Source organism: Lipophrys pholis, assembly GCF_963383615.2.
Source record: "Lipophrys pholis genome assembly, chromosome: 19".
In the NCBI taxonomy this organism is placed as follows: domain Eukaryota; kingdom Metazoa; phylum Chordata; class Actinopteri; order Blenniiformes; family Blenniidae; genus Lipophrys; species Lipophrys pholis.
Genome location: NC_137647.1, coordinates 6,266,512 through 6,284,792, shown reverse-complemented (window position 1 = coordinate 6,284,792; position 18,281 = coordinate 6,266,512). Strand labels below are relative to the sequence as shown.

At 42.7% G+C, this 18,281-nt stretch overlaps 2 protein-coding genes across 4 annotated transcripts in view; both read left to right on the top strand.

The window, feature by feature from the left end:
- smurf2 (SMAD specific E3 ubiquitin protein ligase 2) overlaps positions 1-3,709 on the top strand; it is a 56,461-nt gene extending 52,752 nt beyond the window's left edge. For both annotated transcript variants that reach the window (XM_080488168.1, XM_080488167.1), the window contains exons 16-19: positions 858-1,116; positions 1,192-1,393; positions 2,712-2,787; positions 2,905-3,709. In XM_080488168.1, coding sequence (XP_080344294.1) covers positions 858-1,116; positions 1,192-1,393; positions 2,712-2,787; positions 2,905-3,004 — 637 coding nt within the window. In that variant the 3' untranslated portion in view covers positions 3,005-3,709. The remainder of the gene's footprint in view (positions 1-857; positions 1,117-1,191; positions 1,394-2,711; positions 2,788-2,904) is intronic.
- A 5,183-nt stretch (positions 3,710-8,892) lies between these two features.
- ddx5 (DEAD (Asp-Glu-Ala-Asp) box helicase 5) lies at positions 8,893-14,383 on the top strand. 2 transcript variants are annotated; one of them, XM_080487868.1, is made up of 13 exons: positions 8,893-9,336; positions 9,979-10,153; positions 10,267-10,363; positions 10,467-10,600; positions 10,680-10,745; positions 10,868-11,009; positions 11,110-11,270; positions 11,371-11,543; positions 11,641-11,751; positions 11,831-11,892; positions 11,972-12,031; positions 13,242-13,476; positions 13,640-14,383. In XM_080487868.1, exons 1-13 carry the CDS (start codon positions 9,284-9,286, stop codon positions 13,665-13,667), a joined length of 1,497 nt encoding a protein of 498 aa, XP_080343994.1. In that variant the 5' UTR covers positions 8,893-9,283; the 3' UTR covers positions 13,668-14,383. The 2 variants fall into 2 exon arrangements, with proteins under 2 accessions (XP_080343994.1, XP_080343993.1); XM_080487867.1 differs by having other exon boundaries at positions 8,955-9,336; positions 13,242-13,463.
- The last annotated feature ends 3,898 nt before the right edge of the window (positions 14,384-18,281 follow it).

Below are 18,281 nucleotides of genomic sequence, written 5' to 3'. Positions count from 1 at the left end.
TTCCATTTTTCACTGTGTTCACATGCACTGTTCATGTGTGACCTCAGCAGGTGAAACTAAAGCTCTCACAAATAACAGCTTAAACCCTTTTTCTTACTTTGGGGGGACAGCGCCCTCTAGCGGTAACAACGTGACGCCTCACAAAGTCCAAGATGTTTAAAGAAAAGACATAACTCCGCCAAACCAGAGCAGAGGGGATAAAATAGAGCTCATGTCTGTTTAATCTGCTCATGAATACTGCATATTTTCTTTATTAGAGAAAACAACTGATTTGTGGGAGGGAGGAGGGGGGGGGGGGGGGGGGGGTTGTTTATTGAACTCAAAAACCTCAACTTTGCCCAATTTTTTTTTTATATAATTATTGGGGTTTTCCCCATTAAATCAGTCTTGTAATCACTTATCATTGGTTTATAGTTTATTACAGATACATGCTTTTTTTCTGCTTCAATGTCTTTTAATGATCTTCAGACGTGACTCATTCTAGTTCAGGTTTATACAACCTTTATGACCAAAAGAGCCCTTTTTATGAGTTTCTATCAAATAAAATTTGTCTGGCGCCACAAACCAGCTTTACCCATTTTAAATATTTTACTCTTTTTAGCTATTTATAACCACTGTGTATTTCCTATTGGTTTGAAGAGTTTTAGCCGTATTAGCAATATTAACCATTTTTTGTCTGTTTTTAATGATTTTATCGTTGCACTATTAGCTGTTTTTGTTTTAGCAGCTTTTAGTAGTTTCACGCACGGTGTGCACATAAAAGATATTGTTTATTTACAGAGTAATTGTCTGAAAGTTTCAAGGAGCCACTACATAGTGGCTTAAATGTAACCTGAGTGTTTTTGTCTTGTCGCCAGGGACAACGACATCACAGGTGTGCTGGACCACACCTTCTGTGTTGAACACAACGCGTATGGAGAGATCATCCAGCATGAACTCAAGCCCAACGGCAAAAGCATCCCCGTCACCCAGGACACCAAGAAAGAGTACGTCCGGCTTTACGTCAACTGGCGCTTCCTGCGGGGGATCGAGGCTCAGTTCCTGGCTCTGCAGAAAGGCTTCAACGAAGTCATCCCGCAGCACCTGCTCAAGGCTTTTGATGAGAAGGAGCTGGAGGTACTTCAAAATGGGCCCCGACTGCGTCGCTTGCTCCTGGACCACGGCCTCTAAAATGTTCTCTCTTCCCCGCAGCTGATCGTTTGCGGCCTCGGGAAGATCGACATCAACGACTGGAAGTCCAACACGCGGCTGAAGCACTGCACTCCGGACAGCAACATCGTCAAGTGGTTCTGGAAAGCCGTGGAGTCCTTCGACGAAGAGCGTCGGGCGCGGCTGCTGCAGTTCGTCACCGGTTCCTCCAGAGTTCCCCTCCAAGGTTTCAAGGCCCTTCAAGGTAGGAATGAGCCTCCTCAGCCCTCCTTTCGGTTGGAATTCCAGAGATGGAGTTTGTGAATGGAATACAAAGCGATCCAGGCTTGTTGAACTTATTTTAGTTGTTCAGAGAAAACAGTTCACAGTATAGGACTGCATCTCAGCTGTGGTATAACCGGTCCAATTAGAGCATAATACCCTATAAATAGTGATAACGCCAAGATTTTCTTTTTGTTTTATTACAAAAAATTATAAGTGACATGGCCAGTTTACACTGTTACATCACTGACATTCAGTTCCAGACATCAGTGTATTATTATGACCTCCACTTTTACTAGAAATGTTAAATTAAGCTCATCAGTTACTATTATTTAAAAAAATATAGGTTAATGTCTGGAAGTGGGCCGGATTGAACCTTCTTCAAGACCAATTATATCACACGTTTGGCACTGGCGTCTTTCGTCGTCGTGATCGACTGGACTCCTCCAACTTAATCGTGACATCAGTTACAAGTATTGCAGTGTTCATTCACAGGCTCCGTCAACACACTCTCTGTATGTGTGTGTGTGTGTGTTTGTGTGACCCGACATGAGCCGTGAGCAGCGGTTCACCGGGTCCGTCCTGGCAAACAGCTCTCCAGAGACGGAGCGCCCGGCTCCCCTGGTCCTCCGGCAAACTGCTTCCTTATGTAACGAATAATAGAACACACATAGAATCAGATTAAACACGTCGCTCCAGTCAGGAGGACAAATGTCCACTCGGTTAACGCTGGAATCCAAATACTGAAGTGATTCTTTTGTCTTGAATAACAAAAGGCCTTAAGGCAGGCATTACATGTGATCTGAGCTTGGCATAAATGCAGGTTACTCACCAGAGCAAACAGGTGTGTTTTTTTCTTTCTGTTTCGATATGATTTGTTAATGTTTGAAGGAAAACACAGAGAGTACAGAAAACACTGTAGTTTGTGTGTTTATAAGAAAAGAAAAGGAAGCTTTGTGGCCACTATTGTGGCGAGTGTGTCAAAGCAGATGAAGGCTTCTATGTGTAAATCTGAGTCTGACAGAGTGTTTATATTTTTAATACAACTTTATCTCCATCCTGCTGAGCCAGTTTAAATTATGGTTGCTGACTCTGGGAAGAAATCAGAGTATCTGCATGCATAGAAAAAACATGCAAGCTCCCAACCCCGATTATGGGTCAAGAATACTTACCACTACATCACTGTACTGTCGGATTAGTTTATATTTTAATGGCATTACTGGGGCTTTTAGCTCTCGGGCCCCATTTACACGACGGTGCTGAAGTGAAAGCGCATCGTGACTTGTTTGTTTTGAACGCAGGTGCCGCAGGTCCACGGCTCTTCACCATCCACCAGATCGACGCCAGCACCAACAACCTGCCCAAAGCCCACACCTGGTGAGTGACACGTTTACAGCAGGACAGTTCAAACCTCACAATCTCCTCAGTGTCCACTGACGGAGGTGGTGGATCAGTCCGACTACTTCGTCCGTTAAGTTTTACTCTGTTTCCCAGTTTCAACAGGATCGACATTCCCCCCTACGAGCAATACGACAAACTGTACGACAAGCTGCTCACTGCCATCGAGGAGACGTGCGGCTTCGCTGTAGAGTGAGTCACCGACGCCTGGCAGAGCTCGCCGCACGCCCTGGAGCTACAGGGTCTGTCCCCTGATGAGCCCCCGCCCACAGGGAGGGGTGAGGGGTGGGCTCATGGATGCTTGCTTCACCCGCGGACCCCCACACTTCCACGTGGTCACGCGAAGGGAGGGCGAGCAAAGAAGACCTGAGGAAGTCACGTGACTCTAGGGGGGGGGGGGGGGGGGGGGGGTAGAATTGTTTTCTTTTTGTTGCCCCTCCCTGCCCTCTTTAATAACTTTTTTTATTTTATTTTTACTTTGAAACGGATCTCTTCAGCTGCTAATAACTCAGACCATTTACTAACTTGTGGAACCTGCAGAAACTTGCCGGCTCTTCCTTTTTTTTTTTTTTTTCTAAGTTCATTTTCACATTTTAAATAAAAACAAGAAAAAAACAAAAAACAAACATATTCCATGTAGCAATGCTTACCACCTTACCAAGCAGAAAACAGTCCACTCCGAAACAAACAGCCACATTAACAAGACTACAGGGTTATCATCGGTCACCGGAGGGACTCGGGCTGCTCGCCGCCGCCGAGCGGCGATGCCAAGGACGAGAAGGCGACGCTCGAGACTGAATCCGACCAACTGTTTACAAACCTTCTCCAAAGAGCGCAGCGTTTCCGAGTCGCTGCATTCCCAGAATCCCCTGTTTCACACGTTTAACAGCTAGCTGTGTTTAAAAAAAAAAAAAAAAAAGAAAAAAGAATGAATGGTTTGAAGTGTGTTATTTTTATATAACTGGGAAAATTAAGAAAGAAACAATAAAATTCTATATAATATATATAATTTATTGCTGTTATATTTCTGAACCCCCTCTTTTCCTTTACATTTTCTTTTCTTTTTTTTTTTTTCCCAGAAAAGCAAAATCTTTTTAATGTAAATTGTTTAAATTATAGGAGACCGTTCCTGGAAGCAGAATTAAGCTCACTGAAGCATGCTGCGGTTTATTTCTCGTAGCCTTTCGCAGTGAACGGTGGGTGGTTGTCTTAAGGGCAAAACAAAGTTAAACCCACAAAGTCCGCTGAGTGCCATATTCATTTGTGAATGAATCTTTGCAAAATCTTGAGCGTACCCTTTAAATTGTCATTCCGGACTGGAGCTGCGTACGATGGCGTGATGTTTCACTTTTTTTCTAACAGTCATTTGTAGCCGGGCGATGTAAATGGGACTGACATGAAGCTCAATGTTCATGCTTAATGGTATCTGCTGTCCACCGTTATCTGTGCAGCCGACGTGTTAAAGAAAAGAAAACCCTTTACTACCTTCCAGCCATGTGGTGCTAAGAAGCATTAACGCTTGCTTAAAGTACAGCATGTTTGTTCGATCCTTTATCATACATTCAAAAATAACAGAAAATATTGACCAGAACAGGACGATACAGTTTCCCTGTCTTCTCTTTGATGTCTAATGTGCTGCAGCTGACCAGCGAGCCCCAGCTTCGTGTCTTTTAATACTACTTTCAGCCACAAGGTGGTGTAGTGAGTCACTTTAACGTCTTTATGTCCTCAGTTCGGTAATGGGTCACTGAAGAAGAAAGAAATCTCATAACACAGGCCCCCTGGTGGTTGTTTGCGGTATTGATTGTAGCTAATGTAACTACACCTCATTTTTTACCATACAAATATGTAGTTTTGCAGTTTTGTTGTGATAGTAACGCACAATGTTTACTGCCAGTTTATAACATGTAAAAAGATTTACTGCCAAAATTCAATATGTTTTTATTTTCCAGCTCGGGGCCACAGGGTCGTGTAGTGTTTAGAGATCATCCCTCATAACGGAATTATCACGAGTTAAAGTTTGATTGAAGTTAGCGTGTTCTCCCTGTGCCTGCATCTGTTCCTCCAGTTCTCTTCCACAGTTCGAAAATACATAGACCTGACATCTGAAATATAACTTAAAATTGTGGCCATGAAATAGTAATTTGGGCTCCCAAAACAGGAAGTGCGCAAAGAGTCGTCCATCTTCCACCATCTTGTGACGCAAAACTCTCAACGCCACACTGAGGACATCCAGAAAGTGACAGTGACTCAACACTGCCACCCAGTGCCCAAAAGTGACATGACTAAAACCACTCACACCGCACCTTTAAAGCGTTCACGCTCACACATGTTCGTGGCCACTAAATGTTATCAAGCCACCTTCTCAGGAGATGTCATACCAAGATTTGGATGTCTGTTCATCTGAGAGAAAAATAAGCGTCATGATATTTTGTCCTGGTAAAAATGTCGAGTGTTAAAAGGGTGTTTTTAATGTTTGTGATCGCAGCAGATCGTTCACATACACACCTGTAGCAGGTTCCTAAATGACACAAGCTCCTGATCTTCACTATACATTTTTACATTGAGAAAGGGGGGGGTTGTTTTCTACCAGTTAAAAATGTTTTTTTTTTTTTTTTTTAAAGATGCTGCCTGTCTAGCAATCTCTACGACCGTGGACTGTTCTTAACGTTTGCATACACTTATATATATTAAAACAAAAAAAAAAAAAAGGTTTGCTTCACGTATGCAAAGTGAAAAGTGTCCTCAGATGGTGCTTTGTACAGTAATAAGATATTGTTCATATATGTGGATCAAACAGACTTGTAATTTATCTTTAACTTAAGAAGAAAAAGACTTTCTTTTTTTTTTTTTTCTTGAACTGAGAAAAGAGGAATTGCACACTCGCACAGAAGCGAGGCCGCCGGGTGTATTTGTGGCGACCCTTCTCCCACCTTTAACCAGTCCAGTGCACAAGCTGATGGCCCTGCTGTCTGTTCCTACACTACCCCGCTCAAACAAAACCGCCCCGTAGCTGCCTCCCACTCAGCTCAACTCTGAACAAGTTGAGAGATGCCGCTCTTTGTATTTCTTTGTTTTTTTTTTTTTTTTTTAAATAGCATGATCCACTAGCAGGACTATATCTCTCATAGCTGACTGATGCAATTTGATGTATGTTAACACTATCATTTTGTAAGAGTATTTTATTTTTGTGTGTAATTAGTTCTAATTAAACTTGCCTTTGTCTAACAATGTAAGGCCTTGTACACAGAATTGTCTTGTCTTTTTTTTCCCCCTTTATACACAAAAAGAAGAAATGTCTGCAGTGGTCATGAAGCGGGGATTTTATACTGTTCTGGCGAGACAGTAAATTCGGCTCCACATAATCTAATAATGGTCATTGCTATCCTCAATTCATATATGCCTTATTGGAAATATTATTTCTATATTTAACTTTTGCTGCTCAATTTCTGCCTTAGTTTAAATCAGGGGTGTCAAATATCAGGCCCTTATACATTGATAATTTGAAAATGTACTAACTCAAGTAATTTTTCTGATAAATGAGTTCTTAACACTGCGATACTTTAATCAGAGGCTTGTTGGTTCCTCTGAGAATAAATTACAACAATCTTGCATTTACATGTGAATGGAGCGTGTCTCAGACCCCCTGCGGTGAAAACACAGATACTCCTCTGGATTGAATGAGTGGCAGATGGCTCCAAGGAGAAAAACAGGAAATAGCCAGGGGGCTGTTGAAGAAAGAAAAGTGTCAAACATCTTTTGTTGTTTCTATCAGCATTATAATACTGGTTATTATGTTAGAATATCCTTTGTATGGAGTCATTGCAGTTTGCACTGTGGCTTTTATTGTTACTTAGTTTCTCATCGGATGGCCTTCTTGGGGTCCTTCAAGTAGCACTGCGCATGTTATTAAAGGTAGTTTTCATGGTCGGCCACTTGTGGGTGCTGCTTTTTGATTTTGTAATAAAACCACACACCTACGCTATAAGCATTAACGATGGGAGTGACAAATGACTCGACTATAAAAACTACCAAGAATATGGACTGGGACTCATGACACTCCGAAGGCTGCCTTTGTTATCGTCCATCTACCATGTGCAGAAGTTTTTGTTTTTTTTTGTTTTACCATGGAGTCGGAGGATTTTAAAGTAGTTTCCACAGTCGGAGGGCTTTGAAAAAGTTGGGTTTTCCTCCGTTTTCCATGGAGACTGACTTGAAGCATTTTCGGGAAGTTAAACCTTAGAAGCCGTTTTGCCATAAACGTTGCATCATCATTGACTCTGAGCACCGTTGTCGTATAAGTGGTTGCCCAAAACACGACAAAAGTGTTTTCAGATGAAAACATTGCGTTAACGGGGGCCTCTGTCTCGATTGCCAAAACAAAGCTGAATCTCATGAATGTGTCACAATGGCCCATAACCACACTCGACATTTGATCGACGCCTCGGCTCAACTCCTGGTGGGTCATGCACAAGCTCTGCAGGAGTCTGATAAAGTTCTATTTATTTGGTTTCTGTCTCTTTTGCTCTGCATGAAGTGAACTGACAGTTTGACATCAACATGAAAACCTGTATCTATTTTGATTTGGATACAAACATTTCAAATAGTTTTCCTTATACAGTAGTTTATGTTTAATTTGAAAAAAATGAAATGAACTTTCTTAAACACTGACATTCTCTTTTTCTTTCAGCTAATAAACCCTCGACAGCAGAGTCATTGAAACACACTGAAAATGAGAATTTATCCAATATCAAATTTTTTTTAGTCATTCTTCACAAAAAAACCAGTATATGGCCATTAGGTTTAGTGAAATTTGTTTTACAATGTGAAATGGTCCAATAAATTAATAAAATAAGCTGTTCATGATGGTCCTTGTTTTTTCTCAGCAACTTTCACATTGTATTTGCCAGTTTATTGTTGTGTTTGACCTTGTTATGCCTTCAGCTCATTGCACTAAAGATTTCTTTCATTTTCATCGTATTACTGGAGTCACTGGCCCTGACGTCCCTGTAACATTTTCCTTGGTTTCAAAATGGCCTAATTTTACTGCCGCCCGTCATCTTCAACGACAATCTGTGAATGTGTTCAGCCTGATTGATCAAAACCCTAGGAGAGATTATCGGAGCTTTTCATTGTTTAACAGTCCGTCTAACTGGATCCACCTGGTATAACAAGAAACAGCTCTGAGTCACATCAGTACATATTATATGTCTACAAAATGCAGGGTGTGACATAGAAAAAGGCTTCTTGGGTGAACTGAACAGACTTTTGGACTCTCATGTGTTTTATGATACTAATGTTCAGTCTTAAAATCAAAGCAAGACTCCCAAAAATTGTTTTCATTGCCTTTGTGATAGAGTTGGGCAACAAAAATGTATTTCTTTGAACAAGAGAGCGATTTTGTAATGAATTATTACCTTCGCCAACGAAAGCGGAAATTGGACAACAAACGAAGTTAGGCGAACAAGGTTTTGTGTTTGTCTGAGTGTTTTTCTGTATTTATTTATTGGTATGTATGTATGTATGTGTGTATTTTACCAACTGATGATTTGTCATCATCCAAGGACCAATCGATTAGTCTTTGGGATGTTAACGGCTAACCGTTTACAAATAAATCCCCCCCAAACATACTAAACTGAAAAAAAAGTCTCTTTCATCTCCTTTTGTGCTTCACACAGTGCTAGTGATGCTAACTTGGTTCCGCCAACAAATGTGGTGCTGGCGAATGTATGCTCTCAACCGATTGCTCGTCTCGTTTAACAATGTGTCTGAATATGAGGCTCATTTACAGCTTAGAATGTTGAATTAACTCATACACATGCTGTATATTTCGAAATGACCTTGATGTGACTGCAAATAGTCCGCAGGCCACCAGTTGCCAAAGTTTGCCTTTGAGCGTCTTTATTGGATTTGACATACAATGACTGTATATAACGTGTATATAATATATATCCTCTCTATTTAGTTAATTTGTAACACAACATTTAAGATTTTTCGCCAAAAATTATGCAACAGGAACAAAGTTTCGTCTCTTCTGTTTGGGTTTGACCGGATGACGTCACTGACGGTAATACCTTTTCAGAAATACAGTCTCACCGCACCACCAGTTTCTGTCTCGTACATATCCGTCCGCCAACATCCGCCCCGATGCTAAAGTACGTTAAGAAAGATTAAAACGCTCCATGACTGAACACGCAACTTAATGTTAGATCATTTATTATCGTCAAAGATATTTTTCGTGTTTAAAAGCTTGTTTTATGTTTGTTTCATGTTGTCGAGTCGCTGAAGCGCAAACTCTTTGAGGCGGATGGATACGACAGAACGTGAGGGGGAGGAGAGGGGGGCTCCTCTGACTATATAACCCGGGCCTCATTTTCACTTTACCGGCATTTCAGCGTCAACTGCCGGTCGGAAATTTTTTAATCGGTGGACAAACTTCGTTGTATTTATTTTATTTATACCGCTTGTTTACATCATGCCTGGATATTCCGACAGAGATCGCGGTCGCGATAGAGACAGAGATAGAGGGTGAGTGTCTTTTCTTGGAAATATTTTTTTTCCTCCGTCGCGTGATCCGTTGAAATGGCCGACAGTATCTAAAACCAAAAGAAACCCGTCCTGTTTGAGCGGTGACTGTCTTTAATGTTTGAAATGTGGGATTGTAAATAGTTTTTACGTAATTAAGAACCCAAGAGAGTCTTTAATGTTGAAGTAGCCGGTGTTGTAGATGAACATGAGGCGCGGGCCGGGTGACGGAGCCTGTTGTCTGGCTTGCGGCCTTGTCCGGCCTGTTAGCTTCAGGCCTGTTAGCGCTCTGCTACCGGAAGCTTATTTTCCGCCCTGTAAACTTTACATCGCGCCGTTTTATATGGGTTTATCTGCCTACACTGCTACAACTGCCATCATGCCACGATGTTTACTGCGTGGTTTTCACCGTGGTGCGGTGATGCTAACTGCTGCTAGTCGGCATGTCGCCATGTGGCATCGTGATGCGGATACAAAATGCCGGCTGTATTTTCCATTGTTCCTCTGCTGGTTGGAAAGTATATGGCAGGTTTTTTATTTCACGACATCATGCAGCTAAGACGGGCCCGGTTTGATCCGACATCCCTTGTTGCCTGTCTTAATCCTGAACTATATTAAAATCTGCTTTTTTTCCCCCCCTCTTAGCTATGGCGGCGGCCCACCTCGGTTTGGAGGAAACCGTGGCGGCGGCGGCGGTGGAGGAGGGAAGTTCGGTAATCCCGGTGATCGGCTCCGTAAGAAGCACTGGAACCTGGACGAGCTCCCCAAGTTTGAGAAGAACTTTTATCAGCAGCATCCCGACGTGGCTCGCAGGAGTCCGGTATGTTGAAGTCGTTGCGTAACACTCGTGGACATGTGCCATGTCCTGCACGTGTTGCAGTTACGCAACTGTTGCCGTCGCTGACTTTTTTTTTTCTTTCTTGTACTTTACAGCAAGAAGTTGAGCAATACAGAAGGACCAAAACCATCACAGTGAAGGGGAGAGAATGCCCAAATCCGATCATGAAGTTTCACGAAGCCAGCTTCCCCTGTAAGAATTTTTTTATTTTATTTTATTTTTTAATTTCTTTCAAATGGCATCTGGCACCCAGTGCATGGAGAAATATTGAACTAATTGTTTACTTTCCCTTTAGCTTATGTGATGGATGTCATCAACAAACAAAATTGGACTGATCCGACTCCCATCCAGGCTCAGGGGTGGCCTATGGCACTAAGTGGCCAAGATATGGTGGGAATTGCACAGACTGGCTCTGGCAAAACACTTTCGGTGAGTAATCTTTTATATAAATCAAAAAGGCTACATGTAAAAAGTACAGATTATTATTAATGGAAGTTTTGCTCCACAGTATCTGCTGCCTGCAATCGTGCACATCAATCACCAGCCTTTCTTGGAACGTGGAGATGGTCCAATTGTAAGCTGACACATTTATCACTGAATTATAGCTCCAGCACTGTCAATGTTGTCGGATATGAATCATGGTGGACAGACGTCTGTATTTCACAAATCAAACGCCTGTCATTCTCCTCCTGGCAGTGTCTCGTGCTCGCCCCGACACGTGAGCTGGCTCAGCAGGTGCAGCAGGTGGCTGCTGAATATGGCCGAGCATCTCGTCTGAAGTCGACTTGCATCTATGGAGGCGCACCAAAGGGACCACAGATTCGTGACCTGGAGAGAGGTACTTTAATGTTCTGATTTTTATATATATAGACGCACAATCTTATTTTTTCTTAATTTGTAAAAGTGAGGATTTAATACCTTATGGTGTTTTGATTAAGGTGTGGAGATCTGCATTGCCACCCCTGGAAGGCTCATTGACTTCCTCGAGTCGGGAAAGACCAACCTCCGTCGTTGCACCTACCTTGTGCTGGATGAGGCCGACAGGATGCTGGACATGGGGTTTGAGCCCCAAATCAGGAAGATTGTTGACCAGATCAGAGTAAGTTTATCGTGTTTTTTTTCTTAATTTAATAAAATGCTCTGTACCTGGTGCTCTAGGTGGACACATTGTACATTAACACTTTTTTTCTTCCCCATAGCCTGACCGTCAAACTCTGATGTGGAGTGCCACTTGGCCTAAAGAGGTTCGCCAGCTGGCAGAGGATTTCCTGAAGGAGTATGTACAGATCAATATTGGAGCTCTGCAGCTGAGTGCCAACCACAACATCCTGCAGATCGTGGATGTTTGCAATGATGGGGAGAAGGAGAACAAGTGAGTACCTACAAAGAATTGCATCATTAAGTTCAGGTGGCCATATTGAAATTTTACAGAAGCTAAGCTGTGGAGTAATTGGGGCGATGTCTTGCAGACTCATTCGTCTGCTTGAGGAGATCATGAGTGAGAAGGAGAACAAGACCATCATCTTTGTAGAGACAAAGAGGCGGTGTGATGACCTGACTCGGAGGATGAGGAGGGATGGGTGAGTATTCTTAGCAAGACCACCTTGATGGACTAATTTAATTTATATGTGACTTAAACTAACATTATCTTTTTGATAGGTGGCCTGCTATGGGCATCCATGGAGATAAAAGCCAGCAAGAGAGAGACTGGGTTCTTAATGGTAAGACTCTCTCTTAAATAGGAGCTGTATGATATGATCCACATGTTGTTCAGAATTTTATTGTCTTTTGTTCCTGCAGAATTCAAATATGGAAAAGCTCCAATTCTTATTGCTACAGATGTTGCCTCCCGAGGTCTAGGTCAGTATCCCCCCTGAACTTTATCTGTACTTAAATATATTTCAAAAGAAAGTGTATTTGCTTTCTTTAACTCTTCTGCTTCTTTCTGAGTTTCTCCCCTTGACCTGAAGGATCAGTCTGTGTGGCAGGGCCTTGGCATGACAAGCCCAGGTATCCAGAGGGGGAAGGAGGATTCTTGGAGGTGTCCAGACTGGCGAGGCACGGGTCTCCCAGTCGTGCAGATGTACAGAGGTGACCAGGCCCAAAGTGCAGCATAACGCGCTGGCCTGCCTAAAAAGAGAACCAAAACAGGGGCACAACTTGCGGGCTGGCTACAGTTCCTGCCCCATATGTTCGCCTGTTCTGTGACAATGGTTTGGACTGCTTCACACCCAGGCGCCAAGTGTCCCCTGCTCAAAGCCCAGCTACACTGTCTCCCATTGTCTTGCATGTATGTTTGGGCGGCGCATTGCAAGTCATTTGAGTCACTGTTGCAAAGACTTTTAGTAAAGCATGGGTGGCGTTAAGTTTTGCACTTCAGTCTGAAGAGCAGTCCGTCAGATCGATCTTACCTTCACCTCTGTAAAGACATGGCTACTGGCGCGTTTGGTGACAGTGGGACATGCTAGTTGGACACACTGGGACAAAATCCAAGCCTACACTCCTCCCTCGCCTGCGTTTCAAAGTCATGTCGAGACCTGCCAACGAGAGACGCTATCAAGTGAACTGAGTCTGGAAAATACTGAGAAGGGGTGCACTGTAGAGAAACTCTAATGAGCTCAGAGCAACAATTTCTTGGAAAAAGACGCAAGTGGGAGCTTAATAGCCAGCAGCTCACGAGCGTACGAGACAAAGGGATGTTGAGTCAGTGTTGGTTGGAGCCTAGACATCTTGTATGTGGGGTATGTGCTGCAATGGGAATGGACGAGTCAATGCATACTCCAAGAATGGTAAGACTGCACATCCAATCGTTGAGGGTGGGTTTTTTTTTTGAAGGGGAGGTTTTTATTTATTTTACTGGATGAGTTGGAGTGTGCATCGTGTCTTCCCACCGTAGTCTCCCCAAGGACTTACTGTTAGTCTGTTGCAGCCTTGTGGGTTTAACCAGCCCTCCCGCCTCGTCACTGTACTAACTTGCTCCTTCTTTGTTTTTGATTTGGTTGCCGTGGCGCTGGCGCACATCCTCGTGTGCTTTCCTTTCTTTATGCCACACTGCAACGTAATCTTACAGATGTTGAAGACGTGAAATTTGTCATCAACTTTGACTACCCCAACAACTCTGAGGACTATATCCACCGCATTGGCCGAACAGCTCGTAGCCAAAAGACAGGCACAGCTTATACCTTCTTCACCCCCGGCAACATGAGGCAAGCCAGCGACCTCGTCTCTGTGCTGCGCGAGGCCAACCAGGCCATCAACCCCAAGCTCCTCCAGATGGCTGAAGACAGAGGAGGTAAATCCAATTGGTGAGATACAGAAACTGCGCAGTGAACTGACTGCAGCCCCTTTCTCTCTGCTGCTCTCTATCTTGACACCTGGATGGGATCACCATATTAAGTTTTTCTCACACAACTAAGATTTGAGGGCGTCTCTGCTGCCGTTCTCAGTGTTTTTTCTTTATTTCTGCAGGTCGTTCAAGGGGAGGCAGAGGTGGTGATTTCAGAGACCGGGATAGGTATTCTGGAAGGCGCGATTTTGGCGGTTTCAGGGACAGGGGTAACGGCAGAGGCTTTGACAATGGACCAAACAAGGCGTTTGGCACGAATTCGCAGAATGGAGGTTACGGAGGCGGCGGCAGCAACGGCTTCAGCGGAGGAAGCTACAACGGCAATGGACAGTCAAACTTTGGGGGCAACCAAGCGGGATCGTTTCCTGGCCAGAACAACTTCCAGGCCCAACAGTTTCTCGCCGGTAAGGCTGCCGGCGCACAGAACGGCACAGGTCACCCCACTTTCCAGTTCCCCCAAGCACAGGCTCCACAGCAGCACCCTCCTCCGCTGGTGCCGTACACGATGCCCCCACAGTTCACTCAATAGACACACCTGACACTTGAAAAGAAGTAAATTATTGCTTTTTTTTGGTATTTTTAAGTTCTGTACTTAATCCAGAGTTTTTGTTTTTGCATTTACACAACAGGGTTGCAACAACTTGAACCTCTATTCAGCCTTTTTAAGATCTGCAGTGCAGCAATAGTGCCGTTGCACACTTGTTTTCCTATTACTATTTAATTTGTTACATTCCTCAGTAATGTTAAGTTTTGTACTAGGGTAATTACAAATGTATTGTTTTTCATGTGTACCATTGAAAGTGATGTTAAGCTCCTACCTTGGAAGTGCACTGCATGATCTTTCAAATAAAAACCCCTGAAAATGACTTGAGTTTGAGTTTCCTTTACTGTCCAGTAGGTGGTGTGGTCCACACAAGTTTCACTGAATCTCTTCAAAGACTTCAGATCATTTAATGTGGAGGTGGTGTTACAACATGGATGTAGGCTTTTCGTTTCCACATTTAAATCACTCATTTCCTCCTTTGGTGTTTAGTCCAGTAGCCAACTGGGATTGGTAACTTGTTCTTCCTGTCTCAGTCTGGATTAAGAGTTATACCCTGGCAGCACATCAAGACCTCAATCTTTATTTTAATCCACATAAACATTTCATATACTCAACCTTAAGTAAAACATCCATTTTGAATTGGAGCTTTATGACAAGTTGCAGAAATCAATGTACACCTGCTGTTATAAAAGAGTTCTTAACCAGCTGGGTCAGTTTTATTTCTGTTTGGCAATGAAAAACATTGCAGGAGGGTGATGACACCATCCCTCCTGTAGGACTCAACCCTCGAATAAAGTACTTAACCGATGCTTTCAGCAACCTCCAATCTGTCAAATCAGAAATGAATGCATGGAAAACAAAGTGGTGACTCAACAGTGGCCGTTTGTGCTGGAATGATGAGACTTAACCCTGGAGAATTGAGAAGTGTCTGTACCACAAGATGCTATAGAAGTTACTCTACATTACTGGCCAGTCCGTCAGTGGCAGGGTAAATACTATTTCTACTGCCTCTACCAATTTTTGCTAGACCAGTGTGGACTTGCGATACCACTTTGTGCCACTAGATGGATCAGCATCTCACACTTGTTCTGTCAGCAACCCAACAGAAGAGAAACTTGTTTGGAGCTCCAAACCTATAAATTCAAACTGTTTATCCTCTCGAGAAAGTGGTAAATTTGGTTTAAGGATATAAAAAAATGTAGGGAACTGTCAAAGGAGCAAAAATGGTTAAAATGCCTAAAACGGTGAACATGACTAGGGGGAAAAAAAGCATCAAGTAGTCTTAACCAAACCAGCTGAATCAGTTAGTCATCTCAAAAGATGAAAAATGCTAAAATTCTGAACCATGGTCATAAAATGTCATGAATGTACCTTTAGCAAAACTACATAAATAAGTTTTTAATCTACATGATCTTTTATGATTAAAAGTGTTTTGTGGCTCCAGAAGAATTATACTGTTTTGATGGGAAATATTGCAAACCTCTGCTTTAGCACCTCCATACTGACCTCACATTACAGCAGGATATTTTACTGGATAGGGGTTTTGGGGATATGCTTGCCTCACAGCGTGAAGTTTGCATGTTCTGTTGGTTTCCTCCTGTTTTTTCCTTCTTTCACAGAGAAAAAACAGGTGTTCTGTGTTAAATGATGGTGAGAATGTGAGTGATCGAGTCTCAATGTGACGGTCTGATGAGCTGTCCAGACTGAATCCTGCCTTCACCCATAGTCAGATTGGCTTCACTACCCTGTGATCCGGAAGAAGAGGCATGAATGATCAAAAGATGGACCACTATCCTTACACAAGCTTGCAATACCACTTTGTGCCACCAGATCCAACAGAAGAGGAAGAAGCAGCAGTCAACAAAGGTGAATTGATGGAATCAAAATTCTCAAAGCAATCGAATTGGCTCCAATGGACTTTGTTGAATATGTCATGGAAGATGTAACGTGGCATGTAAAGTTCACACAAGACGACGAACCACTTCAAAACCAGGTTGTCGACAAGACTTCATTTCAGTTACGTTAGCACCTGCCATGACTTTGGCTTGGCTCACATTTATATGAGTCCAATTCATGTGAGGCGGTGGATCAAAATGATTGTACTCTACTATAACAAAACGAAACCCCTTTCGAGACGTATGATGAGGTCCAGTTGACTCGATTCAGTCGTTTTGAGACGCGTCCCACCGTAGACCGAGAACATCTCTCTTGCAATACCATTTCACACCACAAGGGAGGTATACGAACTTCTGTTACCGGGGCCTTTAACCTGCAAGACGCTTTTTTCTTAACTTATTTTCAACGCAAGTTTCATCTCCTGGCTAAGAATATCCTGTAAATATAATACAGCTGGAATGGCTGAAACCATGAGAGAAGCTAAAAAGGAAAATAAGACAAGGAGCTGTAACTGCTGGAAAAGAAATTATACAAAACAGCTAAAATGACTGAAGTTGATAAAACAGCTTAAATGTTTGTAAAAACATGCATAATACAACAGCTGTAGGCAAAGTTGTCTGGACATGTCACTGTATTTTGCAACAGAATTTTCTTTTTAAATGGGCTTCATGTTGAGATTGTAATAATTTTCCTTAGAAATGGTTTGGTTTTGTGAAAAATAAAGACATTTTCATCGGGTATTCTCTGTGGCACAACTAATAAAAACTTTAAAGTTTAAATTTTAATGTTATTATGGTCACTATTTTACGGGTCCGGCCCACTCAAAATGAAATTGTACTCTGTGTGGCGGCTCCCTCAACGACAATATTTTTCACAAATCTGCTCTGGAAAGTTTGAAAAGGAAAAAAGAAGCAAAATGACAAAAAGAGCCACAAAAGCAAAAACACTTAGAAACGTAATAAAATCCAAACATTCTTTGAAACGTAGCGTCATAAGATACCGTTTTAGTCTTATAGCTCAAACGATGCAGCTTTATTAAAACGGTGTTTAAAGGTTAAACATGTTTTGCGGCTCCAGATTGTTTGTATTCGATGAAAAGTTTTAGTACTTTGTAATCACAACAAGGGAGCAAGGAACAGCAGGTGCAAACTAAATTTACACCTACAATTGTTCTGGAAATGAAAGTCAAACGAGAATTTTTTGCATTTTGGATTTCTTTAAACTAACTCTTATTTATTTTGTTATTTTTACATATATACACGAGCCATCTTCGAACTATTTAGAAACCTTATCACAAGCGTGTCATTTGTATCAGGAGTCCTGAAGCGGGGACAACGTGCAGGACGGTGACCCCCCCCCCTCCCACCTGGTTCAATGGTCAACGTGCCTGCTGATTGTGGCCCTTGGCTCCACGTGTCGCAGCCCCACCTCGCTCACACACTGAATCTGAAGCTCGACGCAGGCCAGAGCCTCGAGTGGTTCCCAGTCGGAGCTCTGCCACTCGTAGTCTTTCTGGGTGCGGCTGCTTTAAATTGCTTTCTACATATTTAAAGAGCCGAGGCCTGTGAAGTATGCGAGGAACGCATTCCGTGTAAATACTTCCAAGAGTTTTTATGAGTCAGATATCTTTTTTTTTTTTTTTTCTTTTTCTTGATAGGTGACAGCCGCGCCCTGGAGTCGCTGACAGCACCTTTTGCACGAAAAAAACACAAAAAAAAAAAACACGTCAAGCTTGTTTAAGCTTTAAATTAGTGAAGCAGAGTGGCTCCGATTCTGACCGACGAACTGGGCTCATCTGGGAGAGCTTTTCAGATTGTGGCGTTTAAACCTGCCTCAGTCCACAATGCAGTACAGAGGGAACCCCGCAGGCCCATGCAGAACGTGCAAACTCCCCACAGAACGCAAACTTCTTAAGTTCTTGCAACACTAACCACTGCCACGCGGTTCCACCTTCAGATATTTTCATGTGTTTGGGACGACGCCACCTCCCAGCCTGGTTCTGCAAAAGGTTCCGTCCTGTTAGAAGGAGTTTTTTCTTTCCACGGTTGCTCTTTTGTTTGGATTTGTTGGGTTTTTCCTCTGTTAAAAGCACCTAGAAATGACTGCGTTGTATTTTGTGCTGTATGAAAGAAATTGAATTGAATTTTTTAAAGTGCAACTTATGCCAACATACAAATAAAAAGTTGCATCAGGAGGCTCCTTTAATTCTCAGTTTAGTCTCTACGAATGATGAAAATATTCCCGTATCTCTGTTTCTGAATGACTTTGACCTGCGTGCATCGGTCAGGGTTATCTTCACACCTCTACTCATTTTGGGACTGAGT

Excerpts from the sequence above, each read along its gene's own strand:
- ddx5 (XM_080487867.1), top strand. The coding sequence starts at position 9,284 with ATGCCTGGATATTCCGACAGAGATCGCGGTCGCGATAGAGACAGAGAT. Across the intron at positions 10,601-10,679 it reads GCTCTGGCAAAACACTTTCG|TATCTGCTGCCTGCAATCGT; the intron begins GTGAGTAATCTT and ends TTTGCTCCACAG. Across the intron at positions 11,893-11,971 it reads GAGAGACTGGGTTCTTAATG|AATTCAAATATGGAAAAGCT; the intron begins GTAAGACTCTCT and ends TTGTTCCTGCAG.